We start from the raw sequence: 26,576 nt of genomic DNA, 5'->3' as shown, positions 1-26,576 counted from the left end.
AAAAGAGTCTGTCCTCTTCTTTCTTATAGTCCTCCTTTAGATATTGAAGGACCACTATCAGGTCTTCCGAGAGCCTTCTCTAGGCCAAACAGCCTCAGCCCTCAGCCTGTTCTCGTTAAGTGAGGTGTTCCAGCCCTGGGATCATTTCTGTAGCCCTCTTCTTGATGCACTCCAACAAGTCCATGTCTCTTCTTTACTGAGGATTCACATCTCAACACAGTACTAAACAGGCAAGGCCTCAACAGCACAGAACAGATGGTCAGGAGCACTTCACTCAGACTGCTGACCATACTTCTTTTGCAGCCCAGAATATGGTCTACTGTCCGGGCTGCAAGGGTATATTGATTTCTGATGTCCAGCTTTCCATCCACTAGTACTAGGCATCCACTAGGCAGGGCTGTGCTTAATCCTTTCATCCCTCAGATTGTATTGGTAGAAGAGAATGCTTCGTTGAATCTCATGAGGTTCTTCTGAGCCCACTGTTCAAGCTCTTCTAGGTCTGTCTGGATGGCATCCCAATCCTTGGGTGTGTCAACATCACCTCACAGCTTGGAGTTTCAAGTCTGGCAGAAAAAAGAAAAACACAAATTTACAATTGTAAGACCATTTTCAGTTGATATAAATATGCGACCTCCAAATTTTCAAATGGAGTATCTAGAGTTGCAATCAGATATTCAACTCAAAAATCTGATAGTTACTTTTTACTGGACTTTCATAATATCTGTATTAGCAGAGAAAAATAATTTTCACTTCACAATCATACCTTATTCATGTCATTGGTTTTTGGCAGTATACACATTTTGAACAATTATTATCAAGGACCGAGCACAAAAGAGTAAAATTCATCAAAAATCTGATAAATACCTTGAACTTTCACTAAGAGTTGCAACCACTGCTATCAAACCAGACTGATGCTTTAGTTTCACAAAAACAAGGTCAAACATCCCACTAATTTTACTCTTTTGTTCCTGTCTCTCTTTTTTAATAATTAAAAAACAAAAACAAAAACAAAAAACAGATTTGTTACTTATATATCAACCGTATTGTATAGTATGCAAGGGCTGCTCCAAAAGTAATGCCTCCTGTTTTATTACATTGGCCCATAACATCAGAGGATATTGATGTTATGGCAGAAGAGTCTGAACCTTCCCACCAATATGCCATTACCTTTTGTTCCTGTGTGGCAGATGGCAGCAGAGTCTGACAAATAGTGTCTGACACGGAAGTGTGTATGAAGCAAAGGTGTGTCAAAGCACCCACTGACATTTACTGACACTTGCTGAATGCTTTTAGAGACCAAACAGTGGATGTGAACACAGTGAGGCATGGCTGGTGTGCTTCAGCAGTGTTGATAGTAGGTTGTGGCTATGATTAGAGCTTTAATATTACATAAAAATTTAGCATTCAGCATAGTTTATTGTTATACATTTTTTTAGTAAATAATGTAGGGTTTTGTTACCTGGTGTGCTTCAACAGTGTTGATAGTAGGTTGTGGCTATGATTAGAGCTTTAATATCACATAAAAATTTAGCGATCAGCATAGTTTATTGTTATAAATTTTTTTTAGTAAATAATGTAGGGTTTTGTTACACAGAAATTTATTACTTATCTTTCTTATTAGCTGTGATTTTTAATCATCTTAGAATTTTAAATTACTTCGATCCTCTGAAAATTACATCAAAATCTGAATATTCAGTGTGCAATACTCTAACCATAATCTAGACTTTGAGTTCACCTCGAAGGACACAGAAACCCACTCAGTCCTCAGAGGAAGGCAAAATTTGTGGAGACATCCCTGACCACCAGGAAAATCACAGGGTTTGCTGTTCTGTAGCAATTTCATTCTAAACTCCTACTGAGGACTTGCAGATGCTAAATTTGATATGAAATATCTCACATACTGTTAAGCTTGTCACTCACATCCTAGCAACTCATCACCTGGTCTTTGACAGCATCGATTGGCAAGCATAGGTTCATAGGTTCATAGGTACATTAGGTTGGAAAGGACCTACAAGATCATCTAGACCAACCATCCTCCTATCACCATCCCTACCCACTGAACTACTAAATCAAATACCTTAGCACCTCATCTAAATGCTTCTTGAACAGCGCTAGGGATGGTGCCTCAACTGCCTCCCTAGGCAGGCCATTCCAGTGCCTGAACACTCTTTCAGAGAAAAAATATTTCCTCAAATCTAATCTAAATCTTCCCTGGCACAACTTGTGGCCATTCCCTCTCGTCCTGTCATTCTTTATCAGGGAGAAGAGTCCCACCCCCTCCTCACCACAACCCCCCTTCAGGAAGTGGTAGAGTGCAATAAGGTCTCCTCTGAGCCTCCTCTTCTCCAGACTAAACAATCCCAGCTCCCTCAGCCGCTCCTCATAAGACTTGTGCTCCAGACCCCTCACCAGTTTTGTTGCCCTTCTCTGAACATGCTCCAGGGCCTCAATGTCCTTCTTGTAGTGAGGGGCCCAAAACTGAACACAGTACTCGAGGTGCGGCCGCACCAGAGCTGAGTACAGGGGGATGATCACCTCCCTGCTCCTGCTGGCTACACTATTTCTAATACAGGCCAAGATGCCGTTGGCCTTCTTGACCACATGGGCACACTGCTGGCTCATGTTAAGCCGAGCATCAACCAACACCCCCAAGTCCTTTTCCTCTCTACATTCTTCAAGCCATTCTGCCCCAAGCCTATAGCATTGCATGGGGTTATTGTGGCCAAAGTGCAGGACCTGGCATTTGGCCTTATTGAACCTCATAAGCATTCTTGCCACAATACTGAGAAGAGAGGAGGGATGTTATTACCCTGCTTGTCTTGGTATTGATGCTGCCCTCAGTACTGATGCAGACTGGTAATGAAGGATTGATGAAGCATGATGTTCCAGTGGCTTTGAACATGTTCTTTTGTCTTCACCACATCTTTAACACAAGTTTGAGGGCATTCCTTCCTGTGTGAATCAGTTCTTGTTCTTAAATCCCTAATTCTTCCTCTAGGCCTACTTACATGTTTTCTTTGTTGTCAGTGTCCACTTGAAAAATTCCACCCTCTTCATCACAGATAAAAGAAAAAATTCAGATGAACTTGTCTTATCTGAAGTGTTTCTTTTGGCTTTGAAGTAAGGTTTAAGGGAGGGGCTCCTGCCCTGCCACTTTCTATGTTGCTCAGACCTGTAGTTTGTTGTGTCTTATCTCTATGTAGAACCATTTCAGTAATTTTGACATGATTTGAAAAGCAGTTGAAGCTGTATAATGCAATGTTGATAAACAGAAGCATGTAAATTAGAAAATAAAGGAGTCATGCATGAATGAAAAGATGATTTGCAACATGGATATTTAAATTCCTGTTTTGTCATTTAATCACCTAATGCACCAGTGCTGTGGCTGTAAAGTGATCTGGGGGATTCGTTTTGCACACTTGCTTTCTGATTTTGCAGCAACGGCTTACATATTTAATGTTTTCTAATATGTCTGTCCCAGCAGAAACTTTGTAAGACAAAAAATTTGTAAAGCAATCCAATATCCTCATTAGTAAGACAGTCCAAGATCCTCATTTATTTTGATTGATAAGGGTTCTGTTTAGACTTTCCTCATGAAACTATGCTAGTTCTTTTCTGACGTTTGCTGCATTTGATTTTTATTTACCATTATTTTCTTCAGAACTGCAGCTGGCTCTTAGTTCTGATGTACTATCTGGTCTCTTCTTATTTTCCAGAAAGGGAGCACTGGGGACAGAGATCTAGTGTTTTTATTTTTTTAAGTATTTTTATAAAGATCTGTCACTCAGTCTGCAAGGGGACAGAAGCATTTTAGCTCACATTGCTGTTGATTTTAAGTCTCTCAAAATACATTCAAAAAGACAAGCACTTAGAGAAGAGACTTGGATTCATTCTGCACAGGGCACTAAGTGGAAAATCTCCACAAATCCAGAGCATGGAGTTTTTACACTAGCTTTCATTTATAGTACAAAAAGTTTTTACTGCATGCCTACCTAAATCACACCTAGCTATTACATAATCATAGCATTTTGAAAGTACCAGGCTATATAGAATCATAGGCTGGAAGGGACCTCTAGAGATCATCGAGTCCAGCCCCCCTGCCAAAGCAGTTCCCTACACCAGGTTGCACAGGTAGGTGTCCAGGCGGGTCTTGAATATCTCCAGAGAAGGAGATTCCACAACTCCCCTGTGCAGCCTGTGCCAGTGCTCCATCACCCTCAACGTAAACAAGTTCTTGGCGCACATTCATGTGGAACCTCCTGTGCTGCAGTTTCTGTCCATTTCCCTTGTCCCGTCTCCACACGCTGCTGAAAAGAGTTTGGCCTCGCCACTTTGTCCCCCACACCTCAGATATTTATAAACCTGGATCAGGTCCCCTCTCAGTCTTCTTTTCTCAAGGCTAGAGAGACCCAGTTCACTTAGCCTTTCTTCATAGGGGAGATCCTCCAGGCCCTTCACCATCTTTGTGGCCCTGTGCTGAACTCTTTCCAAGAGATCCCTGTCTTTTTCATACTGGGGAGCCCAGAACTGTACACAGTACTCCAGATGAGGCCTCACCAGGGCGGAGTAGAGGGGGAGGATCACCTCCCTTGACCTGCTGGCCACGTTATATTTGAAACAGTGCTTGCATGGGCGATCTTAGGTAATCTTTGGTGGACGGCTGGGGATGTTTCCTAGTCCTCACTTTATCCATAATTGGGCACAAGGACACTTAGTCCCTTCTGACTGGTTACTGTTGTGGACTTGTGCCTTACCTCAAGAATGCCTGTCCTTGTTGTTTCTTACTTATGGCCATCTTGAATCTTTAAAGAGAAACATCCTGTCACAGGCAGGTGCATGCACTGCCCGTGAGCTGTAAACAATGGTGCTGTTCATACTTTCATGGGTGACTGTGGGAGGTGGTTGTGTTGCAGAGAAGTAAATAACTTGGTTCCTGGTGATTTCAACCTCACTGTAGTTAGAAATGTGCGAGAGCAGGACACATGAATTTCTCATGTAATACACAAAACAGCAAGTAATTTGATGTGCTGTTTTTCGGACGTTTAAAGTGCTTGGCTTGTCTTAATTCAAAACTGACTGATTTTCTTTTCAGCCATATGAGGTGTAGTGGAAATGCTAAGTTACTTCTTGAAACAGTAATTGAGCACCTGGTAGGAAAGCAGGGCCAACCCAGGGGGGGATCCACTCCTTTCCAGACCTCATTTAAGTGTTGATACCTGCCTGGTTTACCTGCTGTGGCCCAGGATCTTGCTGCTTTGTTGTCATTGCTTCATTTTCTATCTTGTCACACTTAGCAAGCCAGGCAACACTGATAGCAGTGTATGTACCTAGGATGGATTATTTTAAAAGGATAATGCATTAGTTTGTCATTGGGACCCCAAATAACTCAAAGATAGAACTCCTGAGGCAAACCCCAGGATTCTATGACTAAGTGCTGCTCAAATTATTGAAGAATGGGGATGTAAAGGCAGCAGGACCAGCCTCAGGTATGATGATAATGATTTTATCAGCACAATGATTTGGTGCTCCTGCCTGTCTTGCCAAATGTAAAGGTAACAGAACAAGTCTCAGATTTGCACAATGAGAAGGTGTTCCAAAAAAAGGATGCCTACTCCATATCCAAAGACTTAGGCTTGCAATAAGTCTCCACAAAGAAGGGATGTCCAGAAAAAGATCTTTCCTTAGTGGCAGACTGCCCTTAAAATGAGGTCCACATAGCTCCACGCTTTCTGGCTGCACAGGTAAATTACCTTCCCTTGTGCTTCCAGGGGTGACAAGGTCTTTTCTCCAGGTGCTCAATCAGTAGTTCAGGCCTTGACTCAGCAGTTCCTATACAGGGAACATAAAAAGGACAATGATCCCTTTATTAAATTTTCTTCTAAGATAGCAGAATTTTTGAATAACAAATTTTCCTAACAACTGAGGAAAGAGTAGTAGCCACATCTACTGTAGCATATGACCACTGCTATTAGCATGTATTCTTCTTCCTCAGAAGGACCAAAAAATGAAAAAGAGTATTAAAAGCCAGTATGAGACAATTGGAAAATAAAATTACACTTCTGAAGGGGCAAATTAACTCATCTTCAAATGGCATTTCCCCTCTAAAATTAAGAACATTAGAAGGTGTGGGGACCTGAAGGCCCTTGACTGAAGAATGATCCAGGGATGGAACAAAGTATTCTAATAGTTTTAAGGGAAGTGTTATTTTGTAGAGGCAATCTTGGTAGTTTATCTTGTTTTTGCAAGGAATTGTTTTGCATGCAGGTGATCCACTTGGGCTCTGTATCACATGTTGGCCATGCGGGTACCATGTAAAAGTGGGGAAAAATCCCTGCAGGCCTTGGGGAGAATAAAAGCAGGAGAGAGGCTGCAGTGGGGGAGACAGGAAAAGTGCAATTTGAAACGGGGATTGCCCTACTGGCACAACCTGTCAAATCCACCACCACCGTGTTCCTTCTCTCTCTCTCTTTTGTAGTGTTCCACCATCTCTAAAACATTGGTAAGTAATAGTGCACTTGCTTAGGGAGCTTCTGCTTATCACTTACTGGGATTATCTAAAATGAGTGTATGTTGAATAAAACTTGTAACCCTCTGTGTTGCTCTAAGTGCATAGTTTGCTTGCCTCTGCTCCTGAGACATCCTATCTCTCAGATCCAAACATACCCTGAAACAGAAGGACTCAGATCAACAGGATCCTTTGATCCTGGTTAGATCTAAAAATAAAAGAGAAATCAAGTCTGATGTCCAACTAGAGGATTTGGGAACCTCAGATCCTTATAAATAAGACCAACAATTACTCAAAAAACTAAGAAAGCCCAAGAATTTAAACAGAAACCACAAGTATGCTACCAGCTTAGCTCTTAAGATTATGGGACATGGAGCCTAAAGTATGGTTTTAATGGCTGGAGATTTCTAAACTTGCATCCATCACCACACATCTGGCCCTAAGACAAAAATTATACATGACTAAAAAGCAGAATGATGAAAATCATGTGGCCAAATAAGAACAATATCTCAATAAATACCGATCTGTGGACTTCAGTGGGGAACTTCAAAATTATATCAGAGAACTGGGAATGCAGGAAGCAACTTATGATGACACCTTTGAAAGTCTGGACTTGGTTAAGTTCTCAGCAACTTCATCTTACAGCAAGTGCCTCCCCAGCAATATGGCATACTAGTGTCCATACTAAACCCTTTAGTGGCCTCAGAGGCCATTGTCCAAAAAGCTGCCCAGTTGGTGGCTGATCTAGGAGAAGTGGAGCACCTATGGACCAGATGGAATATCTGGACATTGGAAGGGGCAGAGATCCTCCCTATAACTTAAACTAGGAGGCCCACCCTGCAAACATCTTGACAGGGACCCATACAGGTATCCTGGAAACAGATGTTTAATGATTTACTCTAGGCTGGGATTCAGCTTGAAAAAATAGATTGCCAGTCCAATCATGTCCTCCTCCAGCTATGGAAGCAGCTGGAAGAAAATAAAAAATTTCAGAAGACCTCCAAAAAAGGGGGGAGAACAACTGAACAAGTACCAAACAGAACATGGAAGTTGAAAGGCTTTCTAGTTCCTAACAAAAGGAAAAAGCCCCCTCAAATGATCTGAGCTACTATGCCTGAGCCTTCTGATGAAAAAGAATTGTCAATTGTGCAGTTACTTATGTGACAGGAGATACCAGCTCCCCTGAACCTAGGGCCCCGAGGTGGGACCGGAGGCCCTATGTTGGATTAACTAGTTTTTGGTCTTAGAAGAACATACAACAAGGGACAGCATTTGTAGAAATGGACAAAAAAAACCTCAATTATTTATGGTGGTGTTTCCCCCATGAGGCTCAGTCTTCAGAGATGGAGGAGCATTTCCCTTATTGATTGTCTCTTTGTCATCTTGATAATCTTTCTAAATTACACTATTTATTGAATATCTTGACTGGCAATGCCATTTAGTATTATTCATTTTGTTTTCCACCCTACAATTGCCAAGTCAGGCAGGCTTAAACACTAAAAGATCCTTCCTCTGAAATATCTTTAAATGGGACAGGGGGGAGAATGTTACCCCCTAGGCCAATCTATTCCAGGACAGATCCCAGGACTTCTGGGATCACCATATTACAGATTAGCAACCATCACTGAAAAATGGGTTCCTCTGTGGATCATGGGAAATACTTCTCCTTCTCCATCCCACTTAGCAGATTATTTTCAAGATTTAAGCAAAGATATACTAATTACAAAGGAGCACCAGCTAGACGTATCTACTGTGCCTTGGCCTCTATTAATGACATTAAATCAGATGGAAATAACAACCAATAGTTTAGAAAATGAAAACCAACTATTACGTGACTGTATTGAAAAACTGGAACAACAACTGGGCATACTAACAGAAAAAAAAAAACAAAAAAAAAACAGGCCTAAATGTCCCAATGAAACAAATTTACAGTATTTCAATAGATGACACTCAGGTCCCTGAGACAACAGAACTGGGTAATTCAGAAGATAAGATTTCTAAATCAGATCTCAAAGCTCCATCCACAATGAGATCCTTTGAGATCCATTCCATAATAACGCAAAAAACAAAGAAGATACAGCATAGACTGGCAGGGGTGCTCCCTGATCAGTGGCCCCCTGCTGAAAAATATCTGCATGTGACAGTTCATCCATATGTGGCAAATGAATTAATGGACTTAATACAATGATTCATTCAAAAACCTATAAAGTGTACCATCAAAGCTACTAAGGTTGTGGAATGTAGGAGCAGAAAGTGTTTTGGTTACTGGGACAGAAATGTCCAAATTGGCATCTGTCACTACACACCCTGCCCTTTGGCTAAGATTATACACTGCTATTCAATATAACAATGAAAATCATTCCATAATAGATTGGCTGATGGCAGCATGCCACTTAACCTGGCTGCATAAAACCAATATACCTTTGCCTACAGGTCTATGGTCTTGTGTGGAGGACCTTCAAACTTATATTCGCGAACTGGGCATGAGAGAAGCAATGTATTCAGAAACGTTTGAAAGCCCAGATATAGAAAAGTTTACGGCAGGAATGAGAGATCAAATTGTACAACAGGCTCCTTCCCATCTTTATGGATTATTGGTCTCAGTACTGAACTCTTTAGTGGTTTCAGAGGCCACTGTCCAGCAAGTGGCCCAGTTAATAGCAGACTTGGGTGAGACAGAGCACCTACAAAGAAGGCGCAGTGTCCAAATGGTAGTGGAAGCTGAGGTCCTTCCAATTAGAATTAAGAAGGCTGCCCCACAGGCACCCCAATCAGATACCATACGGGAGTCCCAAGAAACAATGTTTAATGATCTGTTACGGGCTGGGGTCACCTTTGCCAAGATTGATGGGCAGCCCAATCATATTCTGTTTCAATTATGGAAGCAGTTAAGAAATTTCAAAGTAATCCCAGAAAATCGGGAGTATGAGAAATATAGCAGACACCTACTAAAACCTGGAATTTAGAAGACTTCATTGTACCGAATAGAAGAAAAAAGCCTCCACAGGTGTCTCAGGCTACAATGCCTTAGCCACCTGAGATAAAAGACCTGGACTTAGAAAAATTCATGGAATGATAAAAAGATGTTGGTTCCCTTAGGGCTTCAAGATGGGACTGTAGGCCCTGTGTAGCATTGACAATATTCTGAACACAAACAAATGAGCAAATAGTCATGGCTTTGGTTGACACAGGCACAAAGATGTTGGTAATTTATGGGGATCCATTTAGATTTAATGGTGATAGAGTGATGACTGGTGGTTTTGGAGGACAAAAAATTCCAGTTACTCAGACATGGTTAAAACTGGGGTATGGGTGTCTCCCACCCCAGGAGTATTAAGTGTCTATTGCCCCAGTCCTAGAATACATCTTGAGCATAGACATTCTATGGGGTCTGGCTCTCCAGACGACTGTGGGAGAGTTCAGATTTTGACAGAGGTACATTAGTGTCCAGGCAGTATAGACAATATTGAGAGGCCATGTGAAACATGAGCCCATTTGCCTGCTAAAACTGTGCCAGATTACTAATGTAAGACAGTATAGACTCCTGGGGGGACAGGATGAAATATCAAGGATGATGCCGGATTAGAGAAAGTAGGTATTATAATACCTGCACAATGCCCATATAATTCCATCATATGGCCAATGTGAAAGTTGGAAGGAACATGGAGAATGACGGTGGATTAGAGAGAATTAAATAAAGTCACACCACCCATTCATGCAGCCATACCCAATATTGCCTCTCTAATTGACACACTGAGTAGGGAAATCAAAACTTACCAGTGTGTCCTAAATTTGGCAAATACGTTCTTCAGTATTCCAATTGCTGAAGAATTGCAAGACCACTTTGCATTTACATAGGGATGCAGACAGTGGACCTTTCAGGTCCTGCCACAGGGGTATGTGCATTTGCCAACACACTGTCATAACTTGATGGTGCGTGACCTAGATAATTGTGAAAAACCTACTGATGTTAACTTATACTATTATATTGATCTTTTGTTAATGTCCGACTCAATGGAGGTGCTAGGAAAAGCAGCAGATTCATTATCTGCCCACCTACAAGAAAGAGGATGGGCTATAAATCCTCAAAAGGTGCAAGGTCCAGGCCTGTCTGTGAAATTTCTGGGGGTAGTCTGGTCAGGAAAGAACATGAACCATATGCCGATCATCACTCATCATAGATTATATCAGCATGCAATTAACACTGAGGCCCATGAAGGAATACAGACTTCAACCATGAACCAATCATTTTATATTTTGTCAGTCTGCATCATGACAGGTAATTGTACAAGCATTGTGGTGTACTGGATCACCATGATAGAAAGGGCTTACCTTTCCTCAGCTCAATCATTGGTTCATGTCATGAAGGGGTGGAGTGTAGTGGAAATGTTAAGTCATAGCTTGAAGCAGTCACTTGGTAGGAAGGCAGTGCCAACCCAAGGGAGCATGCAATGCACCTGACTGGAAGGAGTGGAGCCAGGATCCACCCCTAACCAAGCCTCGTTGAAGGGTTGGCAGTGGGGGTATGGGTATCTTTCTGGAGAACCCTGTGGATCTCAGGTCTTCTGAAGTTAAGCAGCTTCTTTCCCTTATTTCTGCACCTTCTTCTGTTGCGCTTGGGTGAATACTCACTTGCTGTGGCCTGGGATTTTGTTGTTCTGGTGTCATTGTTGCATTTTCCATTGCATTACATGAGGCCTTACTAAAAAAAAACATTGGAAGTGTGCAATAGAGAATTCTGTTTTTTGTTGTTTTTTTTTAAACTGCCACTAGATGTGAAATATAGACTGCTAGTTCTGTGTTACTGTTTGGAAATCAGATATTGAAAGTATTTCTTTCTGTTAGAGAGGTGTGCTGGGGCCCTGACTGAAGAATGATCCTGGGACTGTCATGGTTTTATGATTTTGTTGTTGTTGTTGTTATCATAACATCGTGTAGTACACTGGGAGTTAAAGAGTTAATGTTCCAGTACTGTGGACTGTCTATAGTTCTGGGTATACCTGTCTCAGAAGAGAATAACTATGTACCTCAGGGGACTTACGTTGATTTGCGTTTTTCTGTTTTCTGCTCAGAGGGAAAGATAAAACTTGTCAAGTCATGAGATCCCTCTCTTTTCTTTGTTCAGATTATCCCAGCAGTTTGTGAGCTCCTAGCCGTCTTGCCTTCCTTGTTAGAGTAAGGTCTATGGTTTTTGGACACAATCTCATTTTATTTGATTTATTAGCTTCAATTCTGATTACATTGTATTATACTGTGTTATACTTATCTTGCATTCCAGTATCTTATTTAATAGATTAGCTTTCCTCCTCAGATTGTTGCTGCTGTTTTGTTTTTAGGCACATCTCCCTGCCCTTTTTCCCTTTCCCCTTCCCCTTTTCCCAGGGTGTAGGTCCATAGGTCCCCCTGCCTCATTTGTCACTGAATTGGGCCAAACCAGCCTGTAAACCATTGACAGGTATGGAACAAAATATTCTGACGGTTTTAAGGGACAGTTTTTATTGTGGCTACAGCCACAAATATCTTGTTTTGTAGAGAGATGTGATCTTGGTAGCATATCTCGTTTTTGCAAGCAGGTGTTCCACTTGGGCTCTGTATCACGTGTTGGCCATGTGGGTACAGCCTGCAAGTGGGGAAAAAAAAACCAAAAACAACTCCACAGACTCTAAGCTTGGGAGGAAACAGAATTAGCGCAGCTGGCTTAGTGGAAGGAGTTTCGAAGGGAGTGATAGTTGACCTTGCTGCTTGGGTGGCTAGGTAAGCTTCAGTCAGAGGGTGGCGAGTATTGCTTGTGCATCACTTGTTTTATGTATATATAGTCATAACTATTTTCCTTCTTTTTTCTCTATCTTGGTAAATAGGTTTAAAAAGAGAATCTACCTCCTGTGGAAGAAGGGACAGGCAATGAGGAAGTTGTTAAGATGTGCAGAGAGAAAATTAGGAAGGCAAAAGCCCAGCTTGAACTCAACCTACCTGCTAAGGTAAAAGTAAACAAGAAGCTCTTTTACAAATATATCACCAGTAAGAGGAGGACCAAGGAGAATCCTCATTCTTTACTGGATGAGGCTGGGAATGTGTCCAGTGAGGATAAGGAAAGGCTGAGGTTCTCAATGCCTTGTTTACATCTGTCTTTAAAAGTCAGACCAGTTATACTCAGGGTACTCCACTCTCTGACCTGGAAGTCTCAGATGGGGAGCAGAATAAACCTCCCACGATTCACTGCCACGAGTCCATAGGGCTGGATGAGATTCACTCTAGAATGCTGAAGGAGCTGGTGGAGGTGATAGCCAAGCTGCTTTCCAACATCTATCAGTGCTCCTGGTTGACTGGTGAGGTCCCAAAAGACTGAAGGTTTGCCAGTGTTCACTCCCATCTACAAGAAGGTTTGTAAGGAGGATTCAGAGATCTACAGGCCTGTTAGCCTGACCTTGGTGCCAGGGAAGGTTATGGAGCTGACTGTCTTGAAGGAGATCATATGGCATGTGAGAGACAACAAGGGGATCAGGTCCAGCCTGACCATCCTGATCTTCTACAATTCAGTGGCTTTCCTAGTGGATGAAGGAAAGGCTGTTCATGTAGCCTACCTAGACTTCAGCAAAGCCTTTGAAACTGTATCCCACAGTATTCTTCTGGAAAAGCTGGCAGCTCATGGCTTGGACAGATATACTCTTTGCTGGGTTCAGAACTAGCTGGATGGCCAGGCCCCAGAGAGTGGTAATGAATGATGACCACAAAATCTAGCTGCTGACTAGTGATATGTGGTGTCCCCCATGGGTTGGTACTGGGACCTGTCCTCTTCAGTATCTTTACTGATGACCTGGATGATGGTATTGAGTCCACACTCAGTAAGTTGACAGATGATACCAAGTTGGCTGGAAGTGTCAATCTGCCTAGGGGTAGTGAGGCCCTACAGAGGGATCTGGACAGGCAAGATTGCTGGGCTGAAGCCAATGGGATGAGGTCAACAAGGACAAGTGCCCAGTCCTGTACTTTGGCCACAGTAACCCCAGGCAATGCTACAGGCTTGGGTGAGAGTGGCTGGAAGACCATGTAGAGGAAACAGACCTGGGAGTGTTGGTCACTGCTTGGCTGAATATGAGCCAGAAGTGTGCCCAGGTAACCAAAAGGCCAACGGCATCAGAAATAGTGTTGCCAGCAGGAGTAGGAAGTAATTGTTCTGTACTCAGCACTGTTGAGGCCACGCCTCAAGTACTGTGTTTTTGGGCCCCTCACTGCAAGAAAGACATAGTTGCCCTGGAGCGTGACCAGAGAAGGGCAATGAAGCTAGCAAGGGGTCTGGAACACAGGCCTTATGAGGAACAGATGAGGGAGCTGGGATTGTTCAGTCTGGAGAAGAGGAGGCTCAGGGGAGATCTTACTGCCTCTATGACTACCTGAAGAGGGGGAGGTTGTAGTGAGCTGGGAATAGGCCTCTTCACTCTTGTAACTAGTGGTAGGATGAGAGGAAATGGCTTCATGTTGCACCAGGGGAGATTCAGACTGGATGTTAGGAAATACTTCTCCAGAAGTGGTCAGGCACTGGAATGAGTTGACCAGGGAGGTGGTGGAGTCACCAACCCTGGAGGAATTCAAGGATTGTTTAGATGTTGTGTTGAGGAACATGGTTTAGTGAGAACTCCTGGTGATAGGTGGGACAATTGGACTGGTTGATCTTGTAGGTCTTTTCCAACCTTGGTGATTATATGATCTCAACCTATGAGTTCTACTTTTTTTTTATTTTTTCCCCCATCCCTCTGGGAAAGGGGGGGAGCGAGTGAATGACTGTGTAGTGCTTAGCCACCTATTAGGTTAAATTTCAATATTAGCCCTGTACAGTCCTTAGAAACAGACTCTTAGGACTACAAGGTCTGCAAGTTTAGGATGAAAAAGTTTATTTATCTAATAAATGCGGACTACTCTTCCCATAAAATGAACAAAATCACCTTTCTCTAGCTCTGACAATAGCATCACCTTTGCTATTCTCTTTACCCACATCCCTTCATTCTCTTGCATGATTCTGTCTTAGATGCAGAGTTAGCATTTTAACAGTAACATGCAATGGAGAAACATTCTATGATAGACCTTCTACATGTAGATAGAAACCTGCGTTTGGGCAGTTAAAACAAAGAAACTGACGTACAATAACTTAATGAAGAAGTCATTTAGTTCCTCTTTCATATCAAATTGATTGTCTAAGTGATGTGTGATTTCAGAGGTGTAGATTTGTGTGGCTGTTGGTGTGGCTTGTGCTTACGCGAGTAGAGAAATTGCAACTGCATATGAAGCACATGCATCAAGTGTTACACAACCATATTCTGGTCTTCTGTTAAAATGAAAATTCTCAGGACCAGTCATGCACAAGGCCAAATAAACCCTTGAAAGGGCCTTGCATCACAAGGTACTAACTACTTTTTACTACTTTCTATAAACAGTGAAGTATTCATCCTCAGGTGTATGTCTCCATATGACTGAATGGGAAGCTCTGAGACTTTCATTTCTCTCATATTTAGTTCTTGTACTGATGTTTTCTATTTATACAGAACAAAAGTAACTGCTAAGGGTCAGATGTACAATTTTGGATCATGCTATCTGGCTTTCTTTGATGGTGTAACTGTGTCCACGGACAAGGGAAGAGCCACTGATATCATTCATCTAGACTTCAGTAGTGCCTCTCATAACATCTTTCTCTCCAAATTGGTAAGATGTAGGTTTGACAAATGGACTGGACGGGGAACTGTTTGCACTGAGAATGGTGGTTGAAGTTTCACTGTCCAGATAGATATTAGTGATGAGTGGTGTCCCTCAGAGGCCAGTACTGGAACTGATGCTCGTTAATACCTTCCTCAATGACTCTGACAGTGGGATTGACTGCACCTTCAGCAAATTTCTGGATGACACCAAGCTGTGTCCTGTGATCAACATGCATGAGGAATTTCAGCTGGAGGGGCCTGAACAGGGTCAAGCAGTGCATCCAGGAGAACCTCATGAAGTTCAACAAAGCCAAGTGCAAGGTCTTGCACCTGTGTTATAGCACCCCCCACCATCAATACAAGCTGAGGGATGAAAGGGTAGAACACAGCCCTGAAAAAAAGGTTCTGATAACACAGAATCTCAATGAGGACAGTAATAAAGAAAAGGGCTGACTCTTGCATCTGCTGCAATGGGATAAGAGGAAATGTTTAAGACTAAGTGAGTGAAGATTTAGATTGGATGTAAGGAAAATTGTGTTGGTTTTTGTTTTTGTTTTTTGTTTGTTTGTTTATGTTTTTGTTTTTTGAATGAGGATGGTAAAGCACAGGAACAGGTTGTCTGGATGTGGTAGATACCTTGTGATGTGTGCAGTTAGGCTGGATGGGGCTCTCTCTAAGCAACCTGATCTAGTTGTAGATGTCCTTGTTTGTTCTGGAGGAGTTGGATTAGGTGACCTTTAACGGTTTCTTGCAACTCAACCAATTCTATGGTTATACAACTCTAAAAAACTTTCAGGCACGTTTCTCTTGTTTTTTTGGTGGCTAGAATTTTTTTAAGGACATTTAGTTGATATTTCAAATCATTGTTAGAATTTTATTCTACCAGTTCAAGCCTAATGTTTCAGTCTTGTTCAAACTACTCCAGTATATACTCAGTTTACTGAAGTCTCCAATAGTAAAATCTGTGGATTAAGTTACCCTGCTGCTTTCTCCCTCCTCCAGATTGCTCATTACTATGTTAAATATTTTTAAAGATCTATACTGATCTTTTCAGTACATACCTTCTCCTCAATTAACAGTCATCTGCTATCTTTGTCAATGACCTTTAGTCCTTTGCTTTTCATCTAACTGCTGACAGCTTAACCAGTAAAAACGCATACTTCAGATACTTCCTGTGTGAGAGGAATACCTTATTAAAGTTTTCCCATAATAAACTTAGAACCATAGCATGCCTTGAACTGGAACAGACCCTTAAGGATCATTGAGTTCCACTCTCTGCCCTTTCACTAGGTCAGGTTGCTCAAAGTCTCACCCAACTCTGAATGCTTCTAGTAGTGGGCAACATCTTCTGGTGTCTAACCAACCCCATAGGAAAAAAAAATATTCCTTATATCTAACTTAAGTCTACCCTCTTTCAGTTTAAAACCATTGTCCCATATCCCATCAATACACTTCCTGATAAAGAGAACTCCCCTCATCCTTTTTGTAGGCTCTGTTTATGTATTAGGAGACACACTGATGTCTTCCTGGAGTGTTTTCTTCTCTAGGCTAAAAAGTAAAAAAGCCCAACAGTTCTCTCAGCCAGTCTTCATAGGAGAGGTACCTACCCCAGCCCCCTGATCATCTTTGTTACCCTCTTCTGAATCTACTCTGACTGGTCCATTCCTTCTTCTGGAGAGTCCAGATCTAGTATTCCAGGTGAAGTCTTATGAGAGCAGAGTACTGGGGAGAATCACCTCCCTCAACCTCCTGGACACACTTTTTTTGATGTAGCCTGGAACATGATTGTCTTTCTGGGCTGTACTGCCAGTTCATATCTAATTTTTCCCAATTTTTCATCTAGTATACCCACGTCATTCCCCGCAGGACTGCACTCAATCACTCAATCACTGGGTTCATCACCCAGTCTGTGTTGACATCAGGGATTATCTCAACCCAGGTATAGGACCTTGTATTTGGCCTTGTTGAATTTCATGAGGACCCACACCTCAAGCCTGTCACGGTCATTCTGGATGGCATTCATTTCTTTAGAAGTGTCAGCTGTACCTCTCAGCTTGCTGTCATCCACAAACTTGCTGAGTATGCACTTGATCCCACTGCGTACACCACTGATAAAGTTGTAAAGACACCAGTCCCAAGACAGAATCTTGAGGGACACCACTTGACCTGGACACTGAGCAATTGACTATGAGTCTTTGGACGCAGCCATCCAGCCAATTCCTTATCCACTGAACAGGCCATCCATCAAATCCATGTCTGTCCAATTTAGAGTCTAGGATGTTTTGGAGGGATTGTATCAAAAGCTTTACACAAGTCAAAGTAGACGACGTCCCTTGCTCTTCCCTTGTCTACCAGTGCTGTCATTCTCTCATACAAGGCCATCAAGTTAGTCAGGCATGACTCACCCTCAGTGAAGTCAAGTTGGCTCTATTCAGTCACCTCCCCATCTTACGTATACCCTCACGTAGTTTTCAGGGGGTATGTTTTTTGACTTTACCAGGCACTGAGGTGAGTCTGGCTGGTTGGTAATTCCCTGGGTTTTCCTTTTTAAAAAACAAATGTTTTTTCCCCTTTTCCAGAGGGGATTTCACCTCACCAACAAATACAATGAATTGTGGCTTAGCAAACTTCAGCCACCAGTTCCCTCAAGACCCCGAGATGAATCTCATCACATCCAGTGGACTTGAGCACATTGTGGTTCCTCAGATAGTCTTAAACCTGGTCTTCTGAGGTGAGTGGCTGCTTTGAGATTCTGTGACTTTGGAGGTGTGGAAGAGACAACTGCCAGTGAAGACTGAGACCAAAAAAAAAAAAAAAAGTTGAGTAATTTGTCCAACTATCTTGATTTTTAAGTTGAATTTTAGGAGTTTGTTCCTTATTGTTGCTTGAACATGACTTCCTTGTGAAGAATCAACTCACCCAGCTTCAACACAGACTCAGAAATTATTATATTCAATCTTAGTTCATTAACTAAGTATTACAAACCTAGAGGCAGCATTATAGGCCTGAATAAGTTTTACACAGTCCACTTACCCTTTAATCATCACAGAGATCTGCAGCAGGGAGTACCTCCAAAGCTCATTAATTCTCAAAAAAAAAAAAGTCAGATTTCAAATGCATATGACTAAAGTCCTCCTTACCTTCTGGAATTCCAATAAATCCTTTTATTTTAGACAGTATCTCAGATGCCTTAAGTACCAGTAATCATTTTTCTCTATGACAAAAATGCAAGGATGGAAACATCTGAAACAAATGTGTGAGGTGTCTTCTAAGGTGTATTGTGAAAGTGCACATCTACCACCACCTATTCAAATCTGTACTGAGAGACTTTACCTGGCCATAGGTAATAAACTGCCTGTTCAGTGACTGCCAGACACTCCATCTACCTCCTCCCTCGAAGTTAGCATGAATGGCTACCTCCTCCCCTCCATCAATAGCACAAAGGGGACACTGGGGACCAAGGCTATTAACTCCCAATGATTCCTGAGTAAACAATCTCGATTTACATGTAAAGGAGAAGGATTGGGTTTGACTGCATTGCAAATAGGGAAAGATAACCTCTTGTGATTTGCTGTCCAAATGGCATTCTTGGCAATACTTGTGCACTTCTCTGTATGCAGCCAACAGGTGTGACAAGTTATCTTGAGACAGCTGCTGATGCGCAAGAAAAAAAGCAGTCTAGCTCCCAGAGGAGTACTAAGTGCACTGGGAAAACATGAGTGAAAGCATCAGGAATTATTTTAATTAGTCAAGAAAGCAGAACACATGCAAAAAAACTCCTAGGTAAGACAACGTGATTTAAGAAACTAAGTTTTCTAAGCATAAATGCATTTTAAAGGCCAGTTTAAAAGGCCAAAGAAAGGATGCTCTCTCACTACTACACAGTGAAGAGAGGGAGACTATGTCCAGCCTCTAACAGGAGGAAGGCTGAAGGAGCCCGTAACTGCCTATCTACTAAGGTATACAGCTAGACAGGCAGACGTGTAATTTATGTGTGTAATCTCTACACACATACATGTTCCCATTCATGTCTAAATGAACATGTATCTATATACAAGGGCTGATCTGAAAGTAATGCCTCATATTCTAAGCAGATGTTGGGGTACAGTAGTAACGTATCTAAATGATATTCCATTTTGTTGCCATGCAAAAGAAGGCAGCAGAGGGGCAATCTGACAAAATGACATCATATAAGGAAGTGCCTGTGAAGCAAAACTGAATTCCTCCATGTGGAAAAAATTGCACCCACTGACATTCATGGATGCTTGCTGAACATTTAAGGAGACCAAAGAGTGAATGTTAGCACAATGAGATGGTGGGTGGTGCATTTCAGCAATGGTGACAGCAACTGTAGGTCACCTCCACTGGTGCAGATTTACAAGCATGGCATGCAGGCTTATTGCTGGCAAAAACACATAGCTAATGGTGGCAACTACATTAAAAAAAAAGTGTTTTGTAGCTGAGGATATATTCTGACAAGAAGCGTTATTGTGCATGTTGTAGTTTCCATAGAAAAAATAGAAGGCATTTCTTTCAGTGCAACCAACTGAAACGTAAGCATGTCTGTGCATGTGTTGAACTCTAGATGAATGTATGTGAGCGCACACACTGTGATCAGGCTTAGCATACACCTAGCCAAGCTGTATGTACGTGGTCCAGCTTGTATATGCTACTACCACTGTCACTGATGTGTGCTCAGATATGTACCACACCTTCTATGTGTACAGTCACACCTGATGCATGCACTAAGGGTTGGGTTGCAGTATGTGAGGAATACATCCCAGAGGATGCTGTTTAGGTGAAACTTTTAAGCAGACATTTGCCTGCTTCTCTGACTCCAAGACTTTCCACCATTTGCACAAACCTGGAGATACATACTTATTTGCCACTGTGAATCATAAAATAGACTGGAGGTGCTTTTCTGAAAATATACAATATCTGCAGTTTATTTTTCAATTTGGTGTAAGTAAACAAGGGCTTTTCAAGCACAGACTTTTTCTTCAGACATGCATCTCACAAATGACTCAGGGCAGATAGTCTCTAGTCCTTCACCAGCCGGTAGATGTGATGCTGAGCACCATGGTCACCAGCTGACACCTCAAAAACATATGCTATGCACAGCAAGGTCTCCTCTGTATCCCTGTTTGTCACAACCTAGACAGAAAATGAGAAGAAGCTGAGATCATATCTCCTATTTCACTGCTTGCACACTCTAACACAAAGAGCAAAAATCAGTAACAAGAAAAGAACAGAATTCTCCACAGGGATGGCACACAGCTCAATCATCACATCCCCCAGTGTACATGCTCATGCACCCAAGGAAAGCACTTTTGCAGTGTTGTCACAATGAGGTGAAGAGACAGGGAGGTGAACAGAGTTTATTGAGGAGAAAAAGAAGTTGTGACCAAGTAGTGACCAACCAAGTAAGCAGGTCTGCTATTCCTCAGCCATTTCCCAAATGTTACAGATTTCAGCAGCAGGAAGAGATTTGCAAAATAATGTTTTTGTTCTGTTTGTTGTGTTTAGAGTGGCCACCTTCTGTGGCACACCCACTTATGTTCCTGTGTTGGTATAACACACCCATCAAAAGTTCCTTCCCACCACCTGATCCTGCTTATTAGAGGTAAACACAGATCATGAGAACTAGATAATATTTCATTTTACAGGAGATCAATATATTTGAAACTTTTACCCCTCCCATTCCATTCACTATAGGTATCAGGAGGATTGCTGCTACACTGATGCATTCTTAAAGTAGCTAGTTATATCTCTTTTCCCGTTTCTTTTTTTAAGATCATTCAGGAATATTAGCTTTTGTGCAGCATGTATCAGGCCCAGTGTCAGCAGCATGGTGATGGAAAGTGTTATCCTGGTTTTAGAAGCATGTACTGCCTACACTAAATTTAGGGACAAAATTGCACCCAGAGGTCCTAGCTCAGATTCCCTTTCTCTGTCATCATATATTTTTACACATTCTTGTAATCTGGGTTTGTGCCACGGCTAAAGCTTCTAGCAGTTCTCTCCTGCTGGAAGAGACTTTTTTTTTTCAGCTGTAGAACCAACTCAATTGCAGAAGTAAAGCATAGCTGGAGGCTTGCTCTGTACCAAAGCCCAAACTTTCTTGTAAAGATAGAAGGAAAAGATCTGTTTTCAAACTCACAAATAAATAGACTTCCTTCATTTTAGTCTACTGTTTTCTTTTCTTACTTCATGACTGGTTTTGCAGTTGAACTAACCCTTCTTCCTTCTGTGGGTAGCTGTGAGCTAATGTAAGAATCATAGAATCGTAGAATCATAGGGGTTGGAAGGGAACTCTAGAGATCATCGAGTCCAACCCCCCTGCCAAAGCAGGTTCCGTATACCAGGTCGCACAGGTAGGCGTCCAGGCGGGTCTTGAATAATATCTCCAGAGAAGGAGACTCCACAACCCCCCTGTGCAGCCTGTGCCAGTGCTCCATCACCCTCAACGTAAACAAGTTCTTGGCGCACATTCGTGCGGAACCTCCTGTGTTGCAGTTTCTGTCCATTTCCCCTTGTCCTGTCTCCACACACTGCTGAAAAGAGTCTGGCCTCGCCACTTTGTCCCCCACACCTCAGATATTGATAAACCTGGATCAGGTCCCCTCTCAGTCTTCTTTTCTCAAGGCTAAAGAGACCCAGTTCACTTAGCCTTTCTTCATAAGGGAGATCCTCCAGGCCCTTCACCATCTTTGTGGCCCTGTGCTGGATTCTTTCCAAGAGATCCCTGTCTTTTTCATACTGGGGAGCCCAGAACTGGACACAGTACTCCAGATGAGGCCTCACCAGGGCAGAGTAGAGAGGAAGGATCACCTCCCTTGACCGGCTGGCCACAAGCTTTTTCGGTAATACTGTGCTCTAAAATCTTGGAAGGATAGATCCAAAGCAATTTGCAAATCAAGATTTCACCTTCTCAGTCAAGGTGGAAATTTTCCATCCCACTGTTCAGGACAGCAAGACTACAAACACAATATACATAACACTCTGAGATATGAGATGAGAGACATGAGATATGCCTCCCTGTGATAGAAGGTGAAGAAAGGGCATGAGATTATTCAAAACCCCAGAGAGGCTAACATTACAGCAGTCACGGCAAAAGGCATGCAGAGAGCAGTTACAGCATTCCTCTGTATACACACACACTTTCAAACTTTCTTTCCCTGCTCAATTAATGCTTTTGCTCATCTAAAAAATAAAGAAATCAACCTTACATTTTACACTCATCTTTCCTTCCACTTGCTAATGAGCTTAGTATAAACATAAAAGAGTAAAGCTATTTTGTCTCATAACTTGTGAGGTATAAGGACACTATTAACCTTGTATATATAGATAACCTTGTATATCTGAGATACCTGAGCCACAGAACAGAGTAATTAGTTGCCCGAAGTCCTACAACATCTTTACAGAATGGAATGACTTACCACTTCATTTCCATTCTTTGATACATCCTCTAGAATCTCCTCCACTCACCCACCCTCCTGTTCTCTTTGGTAAAGATCTGTGATGCATCTTGTAGAAGTTAAAACTCACAGTCCACTAGAAAAATCCACTTTTTAAGCCCTCACTCCAAATTCAGGCTGCACTTGTGCCAGGAAAGACCAGTAGTTTAACACAGACACTGATGCAGTCTTGTTACTGTAGCCTTCTAGTACTGCCCTACCAAGGAGTTGCAGTGATTCAAGAACGCTTCCTCTAACATACCTCTTCCTTTACCTCTCTCCATATATTTTTCAGATTCAGGACAGTTTTGAGGAAACACGCATTTTAATCCCACCTGGTGTAGATGAAGAACTCTCCTTGTGTCCTTCTGACAAAATTATATGGCCACTTAACAGTGGCCATATAAGTGTTTTTGCTTTTTTTTTTTTTTAGGCCAACACACAGAAAAAACATATGTGTACATCCAGTAGTGGAATGAGCACTGAGCACTAACTTCACTATGACCTCTGCATCCTTTTCCTTCCCATATCTCTCTGCCTCATTAACTCTCCCTTTATCTTTCTTTTTTTCTCTCTCTTACTGAAGGTCTGTCAAATGCTCCTGCTTCTCTGCATGAGCTAAGATCTCCAGTATTCCTCTTGAGGTACAATACAACACTCAAGAAATATCAAGTACAGTTTGATGATGAGCTGTAAAAAGAAATCTGTTTTGACTCACAGGAGAGACCTCTTGCATGAGGTTTACATGTTTCTAGGCTCCAAGGAAAACAGATCAAAGTCTCACCTGTAAGACTGTAAAGTTCTCCAGTACGCTGTTCATCATATACTTCTCAGGAAGGTGCTTGAGTTTGTGAATGAAGTTTATCATATATTCACAGAGAGGAGAACGATGAATGCGATAGGAATAGTGTCCATTTTCATAGTGTGCATATTCTGTCTACAATTTAAAAGAGAAAAGGGGTTTATGGGGTTAATGCTATCACATCAGTAACAATAATATAAAAGAACTCAGAACAGAAAAAGTATGACTTTTTCAAGTCATTTTACTAACAATAATGAGCTGATTAATCATTTATCTACAGTTCTTTGCACCAAGCTCAGTCTCCTAGAGCCCTACAATTTCTTCAGCTTGAATTCTTTCAGAACGGAAGTTCCAGCTTATGAGCAGCAAACTGCCAAGAAACTATGAAAGGAAACTAAGAGGAGCAGACCAATTGTCAGTTATACTGAGGTATGCATCTCTACTGGAAAAAAAAAAAAAGCATGAATAAATTGAAAAAGTTAAAAACTACTGCTTTAGATAGACCAGGAGGCTCCTAGTAACAATGCTAAATATGCTCAGGATGCATCATGTCTGGAAATGACTAAAGCCTTCTGCCACCTCTGTGAGAGAGAACACAGCATCTTTGCTACCCCTTAGGAGAGTGTTTGGCCAACACAGAAGGATTTTTTGTTAACATTCACATCTTACCTTCTAAACATTTAATCTTCCTTTGAATAGAAACTGATGTTGGTTTGTATTGTTTTGAAGCAGATTCTTAAATACCTTTCCTCTCCTTTCACCACAATGGCTTGATCTCCCTTCCCATGCACCATAATAGCTTTCCTTGATCTACACAGTCACATCATATTCAAGCCCATAAACAGACTCCAGACATGTCTATCATATGACTGGAGATGGGTTTTAGGAAATAATGTAGCTTGAACTGACTGCTGACAACAGAATGTCTGGTGTTCTGCACACAGCTGCTCCCTCTGCATCTAAAGGCTCCTTGAGAAAAAAAAACAGGAGGAAGCAGGTCAGAGCAGCAATCTTAGCAGCTGAATGCAGCATTAGAAGTCATTTCTTCAATCCCAGATTTATATATAATTATGCAGTTGCTAGAACTGCAAGTATGCAAGTACTAAGTCCATAGTCACAGTCTGACTATAATCTATAGATGATCTATTTTCACCTTCCTGGACTCCAGATTTCCTAGCTTTACTTTGCTTCCCAAAAAATCCAGAGAATCACCAAAGCTCCAGAGACTGAGATTTAAGGAAAAAACATCAAACATTATCAGATCATCCATCAAGACTTGAACAAGGCCATGCTGCAGACTGAAGCAACTTCGTAACCATGTCTTACAAATAATCTATGGTATCCATCTCCCTGTTGAGAAGCAGGGGATATATCTACCTTTAGATGTATTCAGCATACAAATACCTGAAACAATAGACCAACAACCAGAGAGCATCTTGTACAAAGGTACCTGCTCCCTACCTCCACTTTCTCCACCACCTGCTTTCCAAAGGAACACACTTTAGTGGAACAGGTAATGACCATATTTTCTGGGCTTTCATATTGGCTGGAAACACCATAGAAAGATCTGGATTCATCTTCAATAGTGGTGTTCAAGTCAGCCTGTCAAAAAAAGAAAAAAAAAGTAAGATAGAAAGGGAGGAACAAAAAATAGATGGTTAAGTACCTGCTGTGGTGGCTTTTGTTGCCATGAAGTAAAGTAATCTTGTTTAGCCAGAAGTGTCAAAAGATCCAAAACAGATTAATGTGCATCAAGCTAGCAGGAGAAATCTAAAGAGTAAACACTGAAATCTAGTTTCCACTTCAGAAAATAGTGGTGAGAATTTGCATATGTTTTGAGGAAATTGAGTGGAATATCCTCTGAACATTAAAAATGTTTAACACAACCTCTTGCCTTAGCTGATATTTACCACTTGGACAGTGCTAGGACAACATGAAGGTACACAAAGCATGTGGACAGCAAACAAGAGGGCACTGTATAGTCAAAGCAATACAGCAGATAGGATAGGCTGGGTTGCCTTGCTTAAGAAGAAAAATAAGGGCGCAGTAACTGTAATAAAGCTCTTCCACCCTGCAGATGCATGGAGAGATACAGAGCAGGAAGAAGGAATATGTTAGTGCATACACTAACATACTAGTCTCAGGTATTATTTATACAGTGATATGAATAATGTAAGTAAACAAGATGCAACACAAAGAATCCTCATGGATCCAGCCTAGTTCCATCTGAATATAAACCCATCTTCATTAGCAGCCACAGTTTTCAAATGTCTGTGCCTAAGTCTGGCAAACGGAAGCCTTACATTGGGACCTTGCTCCTTGAAATTCTGATTCTCTGAAGCTTCCACCAGGGGTCCTTCAAATGTAAGAAACGAACTGATACTCACTACAACTGAAAACACAGAGGGTGTGTAGGAATGCACAACTTGGCTTCCTCCCTTTCAAAACTAAGAGAGTATAACTCCTCTGTACTCTATGAGCCTAGGTGCTAGCTTACTTCTGCAGAAAAGCCATTACCGTTTCCCGTGGGCTAATTCATTCTATTCTATTCTTCATGGTGAACTTCCCCATCATGATACAGTACTTTAACTTATTTCTCTGAGGTAGCAATTTCACAAGAGATGTTAGTCAACCTATACCTGTGCTGCTGATACAAAGTGCCAGTCCAGCCTTCTACCCACATCTGTAGCCACATAAGCCTGCTGCTTATTACAATTGCTACCATTCGTAATTGTACAACTCTGACTGGCCAGGATTGAAAGGTAATTCCAGTCAAAAGAGTTTTAAAATTTTGTTGTTGTTTCAATATGTTATTTTTCAGTAAGACAAGACAGGCCATTTTGATCCTCACAAGGCTATAAGGGCTGGAAGATGTGAGAACACATACACGAAATTTGAGGGCACAAAGACTGCCTATGTCAATGGCAATCCATACCTGAGATGGCTCTAGGAAAACTGTATCTCAGAGGTGTATTTTGATGAATACCACAATGGTCCCTCCACCATCAGAGAGTAGTCTCAGTGCCCTCTTGTTTCTCTTGTACTGCCACAAAATTTTGTGTAGTGGTACTACAAAACTCACTGAGGAACTCATAGAACCATAAAATGGCTTAGTTTGTGTCATG

General features: G+C 41.7%; 1 protein-coding gene and 1 long non-coding RNA gene across 5 annotated transcripts in view; both read right to left on the bottom strand.

Annotated features, from left to right (window-relative positions):
• Positions 1-5,239: 5,239 nt before the first annotated feature.
• On the bottom strand, positions 5,240-17,837 carry LOC136052347 (uncharacterized). Its single transcript, XR_010622544.1, has 3 exons — positions 17,598-17,837; positions 5,751-5,829; positions 5,240-5,327 (listed from the first exon to the last, which is right to left on the bottom strand). It is a non-coding gene; the product is annotated as an uncharacterized LOC136052347 (long non-coding RNA).
• A 2,283-nt stretch (positions 17,838-20,120) lies between these two features.
• Positions 20,121-26,576, bottom strand: part of TEAD4 (TEA domain transcription factor 4) — a 49,327-nt gene continuing 42,871 nt past the window's right edge. For 3 of the 4 annotated variants that reach the window (XM_065742361.1, XM_065742362.1, XM_065742360.1), the window contains 3 exons: positions 24,913-25,053; positions 23,434-23,586; positions 20,121-20,346 (listed from right to left, as the gene is read on the bottom strand). In XM_065742361.1, the coding sequence (XP_065598433.1) occupies positions 20,233-20,346; positions 23,434-23,586; positions 24,913-25,053 (408 nt within the window). In that variant the 3' untranslated portion in view covers positions 20,121-20,232. Of the gene's footprint in view, positions 20,347-23,433; positions 23,587-24,120; positions 24,421-24,912; positions 25,054-26,576 lie in introns of those variants that run through there. The other variant, XR_010622538.1, reaches the window with a different exon arrangement.

The sequence above is a fragment of the Cyrtonyx montezumae genome, unplaced genomic scaffold (genome assembly GCF_038088225.1).
Source record: "Cyrtonyx montezumae isolate F1298 unplaced genomic scaffold, pur_monq_1.0 scaffold_3, whole genome shotgun sequence".
Classification (NCBI taxonomy): domain Eukaryota; kingdom Metazoa; phylum Chordata; class Aves; order Galliformes; family Odontophoridae; genus Cyrtonyx; species Cyrtonyx montezumae.
Note: the sequence above shows the minus strand (reverse complement) of the source record. Positions and strands in the feature narration are given on the sequence as shown.